The following is a 16,318-nucleotide window of genomic DNA, read 5'->3' on the forward strand; positions in this document are numbered from 1 at the left end:
CCAAATTGCTGATGTTAATAAATCGCAGCATGAAACACCCAGTTGTTCAGTATTTCTAGAATCCCGTTTTTCCCCACAAGGGTTAGTTTTTCTAGTAAGATTTAATGGGAGATCAGTGTTAATAGCTCCTCTCATTTATTTTTGCAAAATCTAGGTCCTACAAATATTTTTTAATGTATTTGTGTCACTTTACACAGGTGAGTAAATCCATTGAATTTAACGGACGAGACTTTTCACTTGTATAAATTCTGCGAGGTCAGTTTGCCAGTTATTTCAGCGGGGCAGAACCCCTTTCTGTAGTTTGGAAAGGATTATGCTGTCTGGTTTGTAAGGGAGATGAATCAGAGCACATATCTGTGGCATGACCCTCCAGAGAAAGGAGGCGTTTAGTTGGCTCCTTGACTAGATATTCAAATAGATAACAGCTTTGAGTGAATCAGCCTTGTGTTCTCCAAGGGTCGCATGATCTTCCAGCATGAGCTGCTGCCTTATAGCTGACAGACTGGTTGAATGCAAAATACGTCGGGCCAGATCCTTAGCTGGGGTAAATCAGCGTAGTTCCAGGAAAGAGAAGGATGCAGTGTTAATTTGATTCCAGTTAAAGATCTGGGCCCCGATCCTCCAATCTATTTAAGCATCTAACTCCCACGGGAATTCCCAAGAGTTCTCTCACTTTGTGGAGGGCGTACAATGATCATGATTTATTGCTCCGAGGCACCCCGGCACCATGCTTCCTTTTAAAACATTATCGCTCCTTTCGTCCCTGTGTGTAATTACCGTTCGCCGGTACTAGAAACAGATCTGGGCTCCCTCCTTGGAAGAACGTGCAGGAGGGGCCAGAGTTGGCAGGTATCCCCTGGCGTTTCCAGCCCATCCTCTCTGTGAGGGGAGCAATTTGGGGGGCAGACCCAGAGAAGCCAGGCCACAAGGCTCCGCAGCCCCTTGGATCAGTGGGGAAAGGCTTTTCCCACAGAGGCAGGTGGCTTAGTGGGAGCACCCTTTCCTGCGAAAGCAGGCCTCAGAAGGGGCCATGCTCCGTTGCCCGGGCAACGCTTTGTCGGAGCTCTGGAACCGTGGCCTTGATTTGCCACAGGGCTTCTTCAGCTTCAAGCCAGCGCAACACCGGGGGCATAAGACTGGCGCCCCTGAGTGGGGGCTGCTGAGAAGCGTTGACAGAGCAACGCCTTCAGCATTACAGCTGCAACCACCGCTAACTTCCCTCAGGAGAGCAGCAGTCTGGAAATGGAAAACCTGGAAAATGGCCGCCCCTGTGCTCCATCCCCTCCTGTGCGCCTTCCACCACATTTCAGAGGGAAGGGATTTCTCAAGGCTGCTCGGCCTTCCCTTACTCACAGCTTGGGGAAGGCTCTGCCTGGAGAGAGCCCTTGCTTTGACCGGACCTCCAGTGGAAGCGTTGCTTGTCAATTAAGAACATCAATAAAGCACGCAGTTCTGGTGGTTGCCCCTAAGACACCACGAGGTCTTACAAATGGATTGGGAGATGACTGGTTAAGTGTTGGCGTGCCTTGACTTTTTAACAGCCAGCACTGGCTGTAATGATTGTTCACTAACAAGGAAACAAGGTGCTGCCTTTGAGTTTTTTTTAACGCGGGGAAGCAAAGAAGCAGAGCTAGGTAGAGTGGCCCAGCCATTCATAGCATCTGGGAGAGGAAACACGATGAAACCTTTCTCCTGAACAGGAAGGAAATTGTTGGCCTGGTATGCTTTCAGTAATTCATCACAAAGCACATGTGTATGTTTCCTGTCTGTCTGGCCTCTCCTTCAAACACACAGGCTATGTCTACACTGGCCCCAAATTCCAGAAAAGGGATGCAAAGCAGGTAAGTCAGAATAGGGAAATCCGTGGGGGATTTAAATATCCCCCGCGGATTTAAATAAACATGTCCGCTGCTTTTTTTCCGGCTTGGGGAAAAGCCAGAAAAAAGCGTCTAGACTGGCGCGATCCTCCAGAATAAAGCCCTTTTCCGGAGGATCTCTTATTGCTACCTGAAAGTAGGAATTTCCCTATTCTGACTTACCTGCTTTGCATCCCTTTTCCGGAATTTGGGGCCAGTGTAGACGTAGCCACAGGGTGTGTCTAAACTACATGCCTCTGTCAACAGAGGCATGTAGATTAGCCTACCCGACATAATCAATGAAGCGGGGATTTAAATAATCCCTGCTTCATTAAAATAAACATGGCCGCCGCGCTGTGCCAACGATCAGCTGATCTGGCACAGCGCAGCAGTCTAGATGCAGATTTGTTGGCTGGGGAAGCCTTTGACGACCGATCCTGTAAACCTCGTTTCACAGGTCCCCAGCTGACAGATCCGCATCTAGACTGCTACGCTGTGCCGGATCAGCTGATCATCGGCACAGCACGGCGGCCATGTTCATTTTAATGAAGCGGGGATTATTTAAATCCCCACTTTGTTGACTATGTCGGATAGCCTAATCTACATGCCTCTGTCGGCAGAGGCATGGGCTGTGTCTACATTGGCACCCTTTTCCGGAAAAGGGATGCTAATGAGACAAGTCAGAATTGCAAATGCCGCGGGGGATTTAAATATCCCCCCTGGCATTTGCATGAACATGGCTGCCGCTTTTTTCCGGCTCGGGGCTTTGCCGGACAAAAGCGCCAGTCTAGACGGGATCTTTCAGAAAATAAAGCCTTTTCCGGAAGATCCCTTATTCCTCTTAAAATCAGGAATAAGGGATCTTCCGGAAAAGGCTTTATTTTCCGAAAGATCCCATCTAGACTGGCGCTTTTCTCCAGCAAATCCCCGAGACGGAAAAAAGCAGCAGCCATGTTCATGCAAATGCCGCGGGGGATATTTAAATCCCCCGCGGCATTTGCAATTCCGACTTGTCTCATTAGCATCCCTTTTCCGGAAAAGGGTGTCAATGTAGACACAGCCATGTAGTCTAGACATACCCACTAGGCCAACTTCTCAGTTTTGCTACATGGAAGTCAATGGAGTGACACAGCTTTACCGCATTTCAGAATGTGGCTCACCACCCCTTGGCAAGTTTCATTTGAAACCCGTAGCACATGTGAAATTGGCCCATGGTGGGCGATTAACCTCTCAGGTGCTGCTTTATTTGTACGTTCCTGATGATTGAGAGTGCACTGGGGTTATTTCCAGCTGGTTTTTTTTGCTCAGCTGTCTGACTTCCAAGGTTTTGTTACAAAACCTTGTTATTCTTTTCATTAATGGTCTCGGATTCCCTTAGAGTCACTGAGTTAATTGAGCTGGCAAGAACAGCAGCAAACAGGGAAGGTAATTTTTAAAGCTGACTTGGTTTAAGAGTCAACTTTTCTGGCTCATTTGAAACCCTCATGTCCTCTTGGGGAAAGAGAAATATTAAATCACTGCATTTTATACTTTATCAGTTAAGCAGTATTACTGTGCTGTGCTATTTAAGATAGGAAGCAAATCTTAAATCATAAATATCCACCCGTAAGGCAGCAAATCTGCTGCCATACTGAAGGATATATTCTTTCAGCAGATTTGCCATGTGGATGTCAGATAAAAAGAAACCACAGGTAAAATATTATCATCACTGTAGCACATAAAGTTATTCTTGGGAGCCTTCCATGTTCGTACTATGGGATCCCTTCTGCATGGGTTATTCCACCGCGGGGACTGGAAATTTGCAGGATTCCTGTAGTGATTCTGCTGGTAAGAAGAATTAACGGACTTGAACTTGGAGTGAAGTTTCTACTCCTGCCTTTGGTGTCCTGGAAAGGGTGAAGGGAGGAGAAATGCTGTCATTCTGGGGGTGGCTACTATAAAGAAAGGAAATAGCGACTGAAAGAAATATCCATCGGTGCGCAATGCTCCTGACTTGACAGCCTCCAATGGCTGGCTGTAACCCTAAATTGTATTTTTAAGGGGGAAACCAGAGTTAACGAAGTGCGGCACAGGTAAAGAGTGAATCATCCAAGTCCTTGACCGAGGTCTGTCCATATAAACTCATGTGGCTTAGATCCTGGCTCATGCCAAAATCACTGAATTGCCAAAAGGACCTTAAAACCTCCTTGTATGGGGTAGCCCCATTGGCATCAGTGGTCCATGAGGGTCTGGCTGTGGCTATAGCTGACAGGTTTGATGTGGATGCTTTCTGCCTCTGCTGACTTCCTTTGAAAGAGCAGGAATCTCTTGGAGCTGCTAAGGCTAAGGGTGTCTTTTCACTCCCAAGCCTGGAGCAGGAGTCAGCCTGAGTTCTAAGTAAAACTTTAGTAGCAGGATAGGGGTTTGTGGGAGTTCCAAACACGTGTGTGTGGATAAAATCTTTACTCTGTAGAAAGTTCCGTTCACATCATGGTGGGGGCTTATCATGGCTGCGGGGGGGAGGAGAAGCACAGATCTAAGAAAGCGGTTCCCATTGATGATCTCTCTGTTCCTGTTTAGGGCACACGTTGGGTGCTTTGAAAAACAAAACGAACAAAACGATGAGGAAACATCGACATTTGCCCCTCGCGGCAATCTTTTGCCTCGTGCTCTCAGGCTGTATGGTTGATGCTCAGCAGCAGGAAGGTAAGGTCCAGGCATCCTCACAGGGTTTGTGATGTGCAAAAGCGTGATGCTATTTCCTCTTGTGTTTGTGGACTGTTTTCAAATGTGCATGTGGATCAGAGATTGTGTGACCTGCCCCTGGTTTTGCCTGAGAGTGAGTCTGAGCCTAGCAGATGCTGATCAATTCCTCACAAGTCAGTCTGGCATTTTCCTAAACACGTAAAGAGCAAATGGTGTCGGTGTGAGATGAGTTGTTGCAAGTAGAGCATTTGTGTCCCCTGGGCCCCCGCCTTATGTATTGTCTATGCTTCTTGGCAGAAGGAGTTCACATCCTTTATGTGATCAAAAGCCTGGGGAAAAAACGGAATGTTGCAATGAAAAGCATGCCGGCTTACAGCTGTTGTCATGGATGAGCGCTGTCTGCGTTACCACGCAGAAAGATCTAACAGCTAGCTCCCCTGCACAGATACAAAATCGGTATCCACAAAACCAAACCGTGGATATCCACATCCATAGCCACGGATGTGGATACCCGCGGATAGAAAGCAGATAGCTGCGGATTTGCAGGGCCCTACTAATAGTATCTTTTGGATTGCAATTAATATATTAGGTGTTCACTGGGAGTAGGAAACCCTGAAACAGCAGTAAGCAGAGCCCAACCCTGCACCATAACTCTTATTGACACTAGCAGTCCGTGGGAAGTCAAGAGGACTCCTTCTCCAAGCCAGCGAGCAAAGAGACAGGGTTAGAGTCATATAGCATAAACTGCTTGTGAGCAGTACTCATGTATATTAACATTACTCAGTGACCAATCCTGCATTTCAACTATCAGAGAAGATTTCCCATTGCTCCAAGAAATAGCTAGTGGAACTTTGATCCTTTAATAACATTAAGGGTGAAAAGGTGGCAACAGGCCCGGATCCAGCAAAGCCCTGAAATGCGTGTGTGATTTGAAGCCCATGAGTAATTCTGTTGACCAAAATGGCCCAGACCATCAAGGTAGTTAGGTGCTTATCTCCCAATAGGAGTTAGGCACCTAAATGACGTGGAAGATCTGGGCCAAGGACACTAGTGACATTCTTTTGCATCAGTGGATCAAGGCCTGGGGCCACAACCCACAGAGAGGGGAGGGGAGGGATCGGATCATGCCACTCCAGTGAGGCCACATCTTCACTAAGTGGAAGATTGACGCTGCCATGATTGATCATCCGGAGTTTGATTTAGCTAGTCTAGTTAAGACCTGCTAAATCGAACTCAGAGGCTGCCTCTGTAAGTGGCCTGTACTCCTGCTCCTACCTCCTGCTGTGGGGATGGCGGGGAAATTCAAATCAAGGTATGTCAAAGTATCCTGATTTAAGCTTCCTCTTTAGTGTAGATCTGGCCTGAGAGTAAATAGGAGAATTATCCCCTATGGAAGGGGACAATGCATGCTCTTTCCCATGTAAAATGTCATCATTTCTCACCCTTGTGCTTTGGGAATGCAAGGTCTGGGACTAGCTCTTGTGCAGGGGGAGGGGAAGGTTGGCTTTTAGTATCTTTTCCCCTCCAGGTGCCCCTGCACAGGGCTATTCACAGTCTGTCTCCAAATGATCCTTTTGTCTTGCCCCAGGTTATAAGGGGACCGTGGGCTTCATTTGATAATGCAAAATAGGCCATGTCTGAGAGAGGGTTTGGGCATCATGGACTTTTTCAGCTGACCGGTGGAAAATCCTAAACCCATCTGTTTTTTTGAAGATGACAAAATCGTTGCCGCTGCCGATATAATATTTCTAGTGGATTCCTCTTGGAGCATTGGAAAGGAACATTTCCAACTTGTTCGAGAGTTTCTGTTTGATGTTGTAAAATCTTTAGCTGTGGGAGGAAACGATTTTCGTTTTGCCCTGGTCCAGTTCAGCGGAAACCCACACACAGAATTCCAGTTAAATACGTATCACTCTGCCCACGATATCCTGTCCCATATTTCGAACATGTCTTATCTGGGGGGAGGCCCCAAGACTGGAAAAGGAATAGACTACCTAATTCAGAACCATCTCACTAAAGCTGCTGGAAGCAGAGCGGCCGATGGCATCCCTCAGATTATTATAGTGTTAACGGACGGACAAACCCAGCATGATATCGCTCTGCCATCATCTGTCCATAAGTCTGCAGATGTAAACTTGTTTGCAATTGGAGTGCAGGATGCAGAGGAAGGGGAGTTAAAGGAAGTAGCGAGTGAACCCTCCGATACGCACCTTTTCAACATAGCGAATTTTACTGCTCTCCGCGCCATAGTAGGAGACTTAGTGGCAAGTGTTCGTACGTCTATGACTCCAGAAATGCCTGGAGCAAAAGAAGTGATTAAAGACGTCACAGGTAATGGCAGACTGGAGTGCGGAGACATTGCCATACTGATCCTTGAGCTAAGTATGGCAAGGGCTGTTTAAAGCCATTGTAGGGGAAGGTGGAGATGGACGTTCAAAGGTTTAAAAACAAAGGTTTCTTAGCAAATCGTACAGTAAAGCAAAAATACTCTCACCTCCCTACCAGATCACGACATCAAGCATCACCTAGGCTGTCAGTCAAATGAAAAAGGCACCATGCTTCCTATTGAAGACCCTGATCCTAGAATCCAATCCACATTAGTCATGGAGCTGACTGCAGATCTCTGGCAGCCTTCTCCTATGGCCAGTGCTTGGGCCACTCTCTGATCTGATCAAGAAATTCAGGGCTCTTCCGTAGGGAAATTTCATTCCCCCTGGATGGGGTTAATAATGCAATTGGCTGCCAAAATCCCACCGTGAGTCGGTTTTGGCACGTTCATTCACAGAACACAGTTGCAGGGAGTTTGGTAAGAAACATGAGACAAGTGAGTAGCAACTTGACATAAGGATCTCTATGTATATCCCCCAATACGCACCACTTGATAGCTGTGTATATTCACATGCTGACGGAGGCACTCACCCCGTCAGTGGCCAGGTTATCCATCCTAGGTGATCAGCTCTCGAGCTGCCATTGAGTCACAGGGTAATGCGAAATAAAGAATTTCGGCAGCCGTAGAAATGTTGCCCCATAAGAGCCCGATTCAAAACTCATTGAAGTCAGTGGGAGACCGTCACTGACCTCAGTGGGGCTGTGAACTAGTCCCGTGCACAGCTAGATAACTGGGTTTGTGAAATGCAGTGAGGATCACACTTGTCTGGTTCAAGGCCCATTGGAGCCAATGGGTGGCATTCAACAGACTTTGGAGTAAGCCAAATCTCACTATAGGAAGTGGGGAGCAATTTGGCAGATGACCACCTTGCCCACCAGGGAAGATGTGCTGGGTTCTATAACCCCCTGGTGCTTCTAGGAGGCACTGATCACTAGAAGGAGCTCCAAGAAGGGGAGAAAGTCGACCTAAGATATCTATCAGAGGGGTAGCCGTGTTAGTCTGGATCTGCAAAAGCGACAAGGAGTCCTATAGCACCTTATAGACTAACAGATGTATTGGAGCATAAGCTTTTGTGGGCAAAGACCCACTTTGTCAGATACATCTGTTAGTCTATAAGGGTATAGCTACACTTGCAACCTATTTCAGAATAGGGCTGCAAATGTATGCATTCGGAATTGCAAATCAAGCCCGGGATTTAAATATCCCGCGCTTGATTTGCATCTTCCCGACCGGTCGCCATTTTTGAAATTTACAAGCCCAAAGTAACTGCCTGCGTCTACACATGGCAGGGCAACGGGGGTTGGAAATAAAGCCCTATTCCGAAATACCTGTTATTCCTCCTGCAATGAAGTTTAACAGGTATTTCAGAATTGGGCTTTATTTCGAACCCCTGTGGCCCTGCCCTGTGTAGACGAGGGCAGTTACTTCGGCATTGTAAATTTCAAAAATGGCGACCAGCCAGGAGATGCAAATCAAGCACAGGATATTTAAATCCCGGGCTTGATTTGCAATTCCAAATGCATACGTTTGCAGCCCTATTCCGAAATAGGCTGCAAGTGTAGATATACCCTAAGATCTAAGATATGTAACTCCAGCTACGAGGCAAGCATAGCAGGAGTCAATTTACCTCTTGTCAAATTTTGGCAGCATCCCCACTGTGGGAGATTGATGGGAGAAACTTTCCTGTCAACTTCTCTCACTCCTCACAACCTGGTGGAGTACTGAGGTGGATGGGGGTGTCATCAGTGGTCAATTTAGCTGGCCCTTACTAGACCTGCTAAATCAAACTCTGGGAGATCACTCTCTAGAGCGTCGATCTTGGGGTAGGTGAAACCAAGCCTTCAGGATGATACAGCTTCAAAAAACTCTGGCTGTTCTTCTTGCTCCTCGCTGGGAGCAGATGCAGCAAGAAAGGCTCCTTCCCCCGTTGGCTCCCAGGTTGGTAATAGCTGTAGCTCCAGATATGTCCACTTCCTATCCCCTCTCTAGATTAGTGGCGGCTTTTCATCTCTGTTCTGTCCAATGAAAGAAAGTTTGCCATGCTGCTGTAGACACTAGAGCAGTAGGACTTCTTGTAAAAAGAAGGAAGTGTCACCTTGGACCCCCCCTGACTTCCACGGTGCTGCCCTGGATGCAAGCGAGGGCAGAACCAGGCCCCATGAATAAGACAATTTTGCCCCTTTATGCAATTACCAAGTTGGAAAAGGATTGTAGATTCCACATACTAAAGGCCGAGGGATCAAACCTTTGTTTTTATTCCGGAGACTCCATCCAAACCTCAGCAGCATTTGGGGAATAATGTGAGACAACAGCGGGATACAAGATATAACATTAATCCTCTCATTTTGTCTTGTCTAATTAACCTCTCATTTCAATCCCACCAGTTGCCATCCATCATTGCATGATACTTTGCATAAAAATGCGTGAGCACAGTCTATTGTTTTGCTAAGTACCTGATGGGGCAAACAGACAGGTCATTTGCAACCCAGGAGGAAATCAAACCTTTTATCCACCAGTGACATGAGATTTCTCTGATTTAAGAATGGATTTCCCCCCCCGATATATAAACTAATTGTGGTACCAGATGCTCTAATTTCACTCCATGGAGAGCCCAGTATTTTTGCCACTAAGGGCTCTGATCCATTTCCTATCAAAACCAATTTGCATTTTACCATTGCCTTAATGTGTGGAAGATTGGGCCCATATATGAAATACCTTGACAGGTAACTAGACTAATGTATAGAATTCCCTCTTGGCTCTCAGATATTTTTAAAGAAGAAAATATTTTTAAGCCCAAAATCCAGGTTTATTTCTGTGAAGGAGTATTGCTAAGGTTACCACCCTTCAAGAATAATTTTGGGCAAGGCTTATTTTTCTATCAATAAAATCAAATGTTATATTAGTACTTGAACTGCATTTGTCCCTTTCTGATTGACACAACCGACATATACATTAAAATAAAAATAATAGTGCAGCTGATCATCAGTGCTGTATGATATTGTGAGCTCTTTTAGACATAGTCCAAGCTGAGCATCAGAGATGACTTTAAGGCGCCATTCATTCATAATTGACTTTCATTCATTTTATCTTTGGGAAACCAGGTAGCACACAAAGCTATCAAACTTCCACCATCACAGAGCTGACTTGCGTAAATAGGAAAGAGCCTTGAATTTGCCCTGATGCCTACATTAAATCTTAGCTGTCTATCTAATCTGACGCTCTTTGCTTAATAGTGTATGTAACAAGCATGCTTTCATTTATCCTCCATCACTGGCTTGTTCCATCAGCGTGTACGGAAGTACAAGGTTTTTGCAGTGATGACAAATTATCCAACATTTGCTTACATTTTATTCCTGTTTCCTCCTGTACGGGGCCTACCCATACTATGGTGGTGATCACAATCAAAATTACAGTCAATAAATTAAATGTTACTATTAAAAAGAGAGCTTTGACACATGAAACAGATACTAACAAAGCCCTGTGTTGTTCAAGACGTTTCCTCTGCTTTTTTCATTGTTATATGGGCTGAGTACCGCGCAGTCTGAAATGATCCATTCAGTTAAAAGTGAAGGACTTTCATATATTTTAACTAAAGCTCTGAGCCCCTGAGTAGATGTTAACCACAGTTCTTTAAATGGCATTATTTGTGGGGACTCAACTATCTCATAGGCTATTTACCGGACTGGAGTCTTCTACTGTACCAAATTAATCACATATCTGCCTCATGATAAAAGTGGTTCCTGGCAAATACCAATGGTGGAATGCTGCCCCCCATCTAAGCAAATGGGAGTTTTGCCACTGACTTCAGTAGGACCAAGATTTCCCCATAGGTGTTTTAAAGCTAAGAGTCAGAGAAGATTTCCAATATCGATTTGCCGGTTATTTATTAATGACTTCAAGATTGCTGAATTGTACATCACATTGAGGTTATATTCTGCCCTTGATTCGTTTAATCAATGAGCATAAGGAAGAGGAACAGACTGGTTAGGAAATTCTTAGTCTTTTATGGTAAGCCCTGCCCAGAAAGAGGTCTTACCTCTTTTTTGAATTGGTAATTCTATCCAACATAACGTACACCTTAGGTGTTTGTGGTCATCCAGGTGTGTTTACAAGTGTGGTTGGATAATTATGTCATGACTAGTTTCATCCGCCTGTTTTAACATGATTCTGCATTATTTGATTGAATATCCGGTGGTCATGCAAAAAGACAAAACCAGCTACTTAACCATGGTCATCAGTGCAGGTTCTGTGTTTGCACAGAAGCACAGATACAAGCACCTTCATTTGTGGTCTTCATCTACCTAGTTATTGCCCTTGTCGTGATAAACATGTCCCACTAATATTGTGCATGGATTGAACAACTGAGAATAAAATTCTAAACTGAACCAAACAGATTGTTTGATTGTGTTACTACAAACACATGTAGATAACAGCCACTCAGTGTGAAAAAACAACCAACCAATGTATTCAGCCAACATTTTAAACATACAAAACAGGACTATTCCAAAGAGAGGCTGAAACATTTTTATATAAAAAAGTATACCAGCTGGGAATATATTTGTACAGCATAGCAGTTACATTTTCTATTGAAAGTCCTATTGCCAATAGGTTTGGAAAAAAATGGAATGAGATAACCTACCCTGAAGTTAACTGTGATTACAAATTATTTCCACTGACTGTGCAAATGCGTGTTTATGCATAAATCTGTTTAGTTTTTTTGGGTCTCTTAACTTCTATAAATATTTAGACAAATCGCTTCCATGGAAATTATCTAGATTTCACAAAATTCTCCATTCTAGAGATCCCCCTCCCCCATATTGTCCTGGTAATTAACTGTAAAAATGAATTTAGATCCTTTCAAAATACTGTATTGTCTCATGAAACAGATACTTGGTCTGTTAACTCATATTCAATCAGAATGCAGAACGAAGAGGCAAATTTCACTGTCCTCAATAAACGTCTTGTTTTGTTTGCCCATTTTCGTGTTTCTTACTGGTTTCCAAAGAAACATGTCTGAACACTGTACAACTGCATGTGATCACTTGTTTTAATGCTTTCACCTTTTGCATTTCTTTTTTTAAAGCGCAAGAATCTGCTGACCTTATTTTCCTTATTGACGGATCAAACAACATCGGAAGTGTCCATTTCCCAGCCATACGCGATTTCCTTGTAAATTTCATTGAGAGACTCTCTGTTGGAACTCAGCAGATACGCATTGGGGTGGTGCAATATAGCGATCAACCCAGAACTGAGTTCTCTTTGAACCGCTACTCCACCAAAGCTGATGTGTTGAATGCCGTGAAGGCACTTAGGTTCCTGGGTGGCGAGGAAGCTAACATTGGTGCAGCACTCGAATCTGTGCTGGAGAACCACTTCACCCGGGCAGGAGGAAGCAGAGTAGAGGAAGGTGTGCCTCAGGTCTTAGTGCTGATAAGTGGTGGAGAGTCTAGTGATGATATCAGAGAGGCGGTGTTAGCGGTGAAGCAAGCTAGTATATTTTCATTTAGCATTGGGGTCCTGAAGGCTGACAATGCAGAACTTCAGCAAATTGCTACTGACGGAAGCTTCGCCTTTTCTGCCCTGGATATCCGTAACCTTGCTGATCTTCAAGAACTCTTACTGCCAAACATTGTTGGAGTGGCCCAAAGACTCATTTTGTTAAATCCCCCAACCCTTGTAACAGAAGGTATGTATGCATTTAGAGAATGTTCTATTTCATTGAATGAATGGCCTCTTGCATGCTGAAAACTTCTCTCTGGGATGGTCTAGAGTGGAGAAGACATGGGGCTAATTGGAGGAAATGCATTACCCCAGCAGGCAACAATTTGACCTGGTACTCCCACAAGAGGAGTTTTAAACTAAGTCAGCAGGGTATAAAAAAACCAGATGTGAACTCCTCTGAAGACAAATAATGTGTCAGGCTCTGAAGAATGCGTGTGTCAGACAAACTGATATCATATGTTGCTGTAAAGTTTCAAGACAAGGCTTAAGTGGGACCTTTGGTCAGGGAAGCTAACAGATGTAAAATTCAGATGGGGAAATAGACAATGATATGACTGCAGAGAATTTGATGCTTCTTAGTCATTAGCTAAAAAGTAACTAGCAGGGGTGTCCCCAGTGGACAGATTTCCTATCCTGCTCTAGGCTTTGTACTGTTTCTACGAGGAAAGAATTTTTTTCCCCTTCTGGAAAACGTCGATTTTTCATCAGAACCAAAGAAAATTGCCCCTCCCCCTACTTTGTTTCTTTTTCAGCAATTGACAATTGAGCAGAGACTTGAGTTTTTCCTTTCTTCTCTTGTGTTTTTTTTCCCCAAGTGTTTTGATTTTCTGGCAAGAAACTGAATAATGTTAAGGGGAAGCAGAAATGATCTGCAATCACTTTCATTTAGTCGTAGGCGTAATTTTCCAATGCAAAACGTTTTGATGGAAAATGTCAACTTGCCCTAGTATATCAGAATTCTGCATTGACAGTGAAATTCATTCCTATGTAAAGGGCTAGTCCAAGGCTGAGGTGTTACTTAAGTCCTTTATTTTGAGGAGTTAAGTGGCACACAGACGTGGTACAGACCATCTGTACAGGGATGAGGAAGAAGGCTCATAGAATGATAGAATCCCAGGGCTGGAAGAGACCTCAGGAGGTCATCGAGTCAACCCTCTGCCCAAAGCAGGACCAACCCCACCTACATCAACCCAGCCAAGGCTTTGTCAAACCATGACTTAAAAACCTCTAGGATTGGAGATTCAACCTTCCTAGATAAAGCTAGATTAGATGGTACCATTACATTGACCTTATATTTTTAAAGCAGCCCTCAGTTATATTTAGAAGAAATCCCTATCCTATTATCATAATTTATCCTTAAATGCTGTCGCTGAGTCGGTTTCAGCTTTACACGGAGGCAGTGAAAACAAAACACTGAAGTGTCACTTCTCAGTTTAATGGCAATGAAGATGTAAAGCTCTTTATTGTTCGCCAGCATTAACTGGGTTATTGCAACCTAATGCATGAACATATCTGGTAACATGTCCCTGAAATTAAATACCTGTGCTGGAGTTAATGTTTAACACATGAATTGTACGGAACATGCAGACAATTAGGATCCTTAGGCACTGTCATTTCATAATTGCTTTACTTAAGATAAATTCAAGTAATTAATGATTTCCATAAAAGACATGAGCTGCCATATTTTCAAAGGCTTCTGTAATGAGTGAGCCTTCCAAAATGCCCATGCATCTATTCAGTCAACACTTATCCTTAGGTACATTAAAATATCCATTTGCACATGTCATTACCTTTGGGCAGGTCTACACAGCAGTGTTATTTCGGAAAAGCCGATGTTATTCCGAAATAACAAAGTCTGCGTCTACACTACAAGCTGTTACTTCGACATACTGTCAACATAATGTTGAGCTGGAGGACTTCTTAATCTGACTCCCATAACCCTTATTTTATGAGGAGTAAGGGAAGTTGGAGGAAGAGTGCTTTCTCTCGGACTTCCTGCTGTGGAGACAGTGCCAAAAGCAGAAATAAGCTATTTCAACTTAAGCTACGCAATTGACGTGGCTGAAGTTGTGTAGCTTATTCCAACTTCAGCCCTGCTGTGTAGATGTGCCCTTAGTGGTATACATGAGCAATCCTTTCTGATTCCAAAGACCAGTATGGATTATGGGATGTTTTGTCTGGTTCACCCACTGCGTAGGCATATGTAAACTTCAGCCCACAAGATTTCCGTCCTCTACACATTCTGAAATCTAGTATTCCACTCAATTGCCAGAGTTCAACCCAGAGCAGAATCTGGCTCAGTACATTATCATACTACATGTTTGTCGGTTGATGCATGCATGCAATTCTCTATGATGGTAGTTGTGTATCTAACCATCTGGCCTGTTTTCCAAATTTAATTGGGTCAGTTTGTTCTTGTTCAGTAAAAATATCCACCCTAAATCCCATTAATGTGAGGCCTCAAGGATCCAGTTAACAGCTGATCAGTGCAAGGACTGCTTGCAGCTATGGGATCAAAGTTTAAAACTTTTTTTCCAGTTCCTTGATATTTATATTGGAAAGATTTTGTTAAAACTTTCTCCTCAAAGACAGCTAAGATTGCACATGTCACTTCTCACAGTGTCACGAGAGTTGGAGTTTGTTCCATTGCTACTTGTATATTTTCTATTTACAGCACATCTCGTCTGAAGAAGGTATCACAATATATGTGTGGGTTTATATCTTTTTGGAGAAAGAGAAGGCCTAGAACTGTCAAATGTGCCTATGGCATTCAGGCACCAATGTTCAATAGGTGTTGGGTGCCTAATTCCCATTTGTGCATGTGAAGTTTTCCCCCAATATACTGATTGTATATTATACAGATCAGCACAAGCTGTAAGAACTCATTTGTGCAAGGTGCCAAGCACCCCCATGAAACCCTGAACCCCAGACTCTCACAGGTAGTTAGGCCCCTAACTCCCAATGAAATTAATGCTCATTGAGGGAGCTCCCTTTGCGGAGTGCTCAGCATTTTTCTGAGTCAGGTGCGAGTGGCCAGATGCAAAACCCATTGAAATCAAGGGGAGCAGGCTCACTGATGGAGGTGGGAAGGGAAAGGGGGCAATTGCTCCAGGGCCTGGAGATTCATAGGGCCCCAGAATTCCTGGCCACCACTGCTGCTATGGCATGTCACTAAGGGCTCACTGCCCGGAGCCCCGCCCCTTCCAACGGAAGCCCCGCCCTTCCATTTGAGACCCTGCCCCTTCCAACTGAGGCCCCACCCCTTCTGGGTAGCAGAGCTGCCCCATCCCCCACTCCTTGTGTAGGTGTTGTTGGTGTGGGCACTGCTGAGGAGGAGTGTTTCCCAGTTGGCTCTGGATCAGAGTAAGCCCCCACATTAAGAAATGGGTGTATCTCAATTTGTCCACAGCAACGGGCACCGTGGTGAAGTGGGTGGGTGGGCGAGCACTTGGTTGCAGTTCCTGTTTTATGAGAGAATGTAGCTTATAACTTGACCGTGGCTATCATATTTATTAGCAACGACATAGGCCTTATTGGTCACTTTTGTGGTGCCTGCCACACCCTTTGGATGATTCACACTACTTTCTATAGAAAGTTAAAAAAGCCCTAGGGCCTCCGTGTTTGGGTATCTAGCTGCTCACAAGCCCAGAGGGTGCTGTTTGGCCTCTTTGTGGAGGGGACAGACCAGTGTTTAAATGAGTCTTATTATTAAGCTGGCATCCTTCCAACATGCCTGGCTCTGGGCCTGCCACCACTTTCTGTAAGTGATGAGGTGCAAGCCCCGCTGCTGGGGGCACAAATATTGGAAGCGTTTGAAAACGATTGCAGGTTCTGGAAAGGGGTGAAGTTCAACCTCTCGTGAACAGTGTGTGACTAGCCTGACTCT

The 16,318-nt window shown here is 44.6% G+C and overlaps 1 protein-coding gene across 2 annotated transcripts in view; it reads left to right on the forward strand.

Moving 5' to 3' along the window:
* Positions 1 to 16,318, forward strand: part of COL6A3 (collagen type VI alpha 3 chain) — a 106,077-nt gene that overhangs the window by 14,714 nt on the left and 75,045 nt on the right. Inside the window, exons 2-4 of one of the 2 annotated variants that reach the window (XM_075934041.1) lie at positions 4,416 to 4,541; positions 6,255 to 6,872; positions 12,014 to 12,616. In XM_075934041.1, coding sequence (XP_075790156.1) covers positions 4,457 to 4,541; positions 6,255 to 6,872; positions 12,014 to 12,616 — 1,306 coding nt within the window. In that variant the 5' untranslated portion in view covers positions 4,416 to 4,456. The remainder of the gene's footprint in view (positions 1 to 4,415; positions 4,542 to 6,254; positions 6,873 to 12,013; positions 12,617 to 16,318) is intronic. The other variant, XM_075934040.1, reaches the window with a different exon arrangement.

The sequence above is a fragment of the Pelodiscus sinensis genome, chromosome 7 (genome assembly GCF_049634645.1).
Source record: "Pelodiscus sinensis isolate JC-2024 chromosome 7, ASM4963464v1, whole genome shotgun sequence".
Lineage (NCBI taxonomy): Eukaryota > Metazoa > Chordata > Testudines > Trionychidae > Pelodiscus > Pelodiscus sinensis.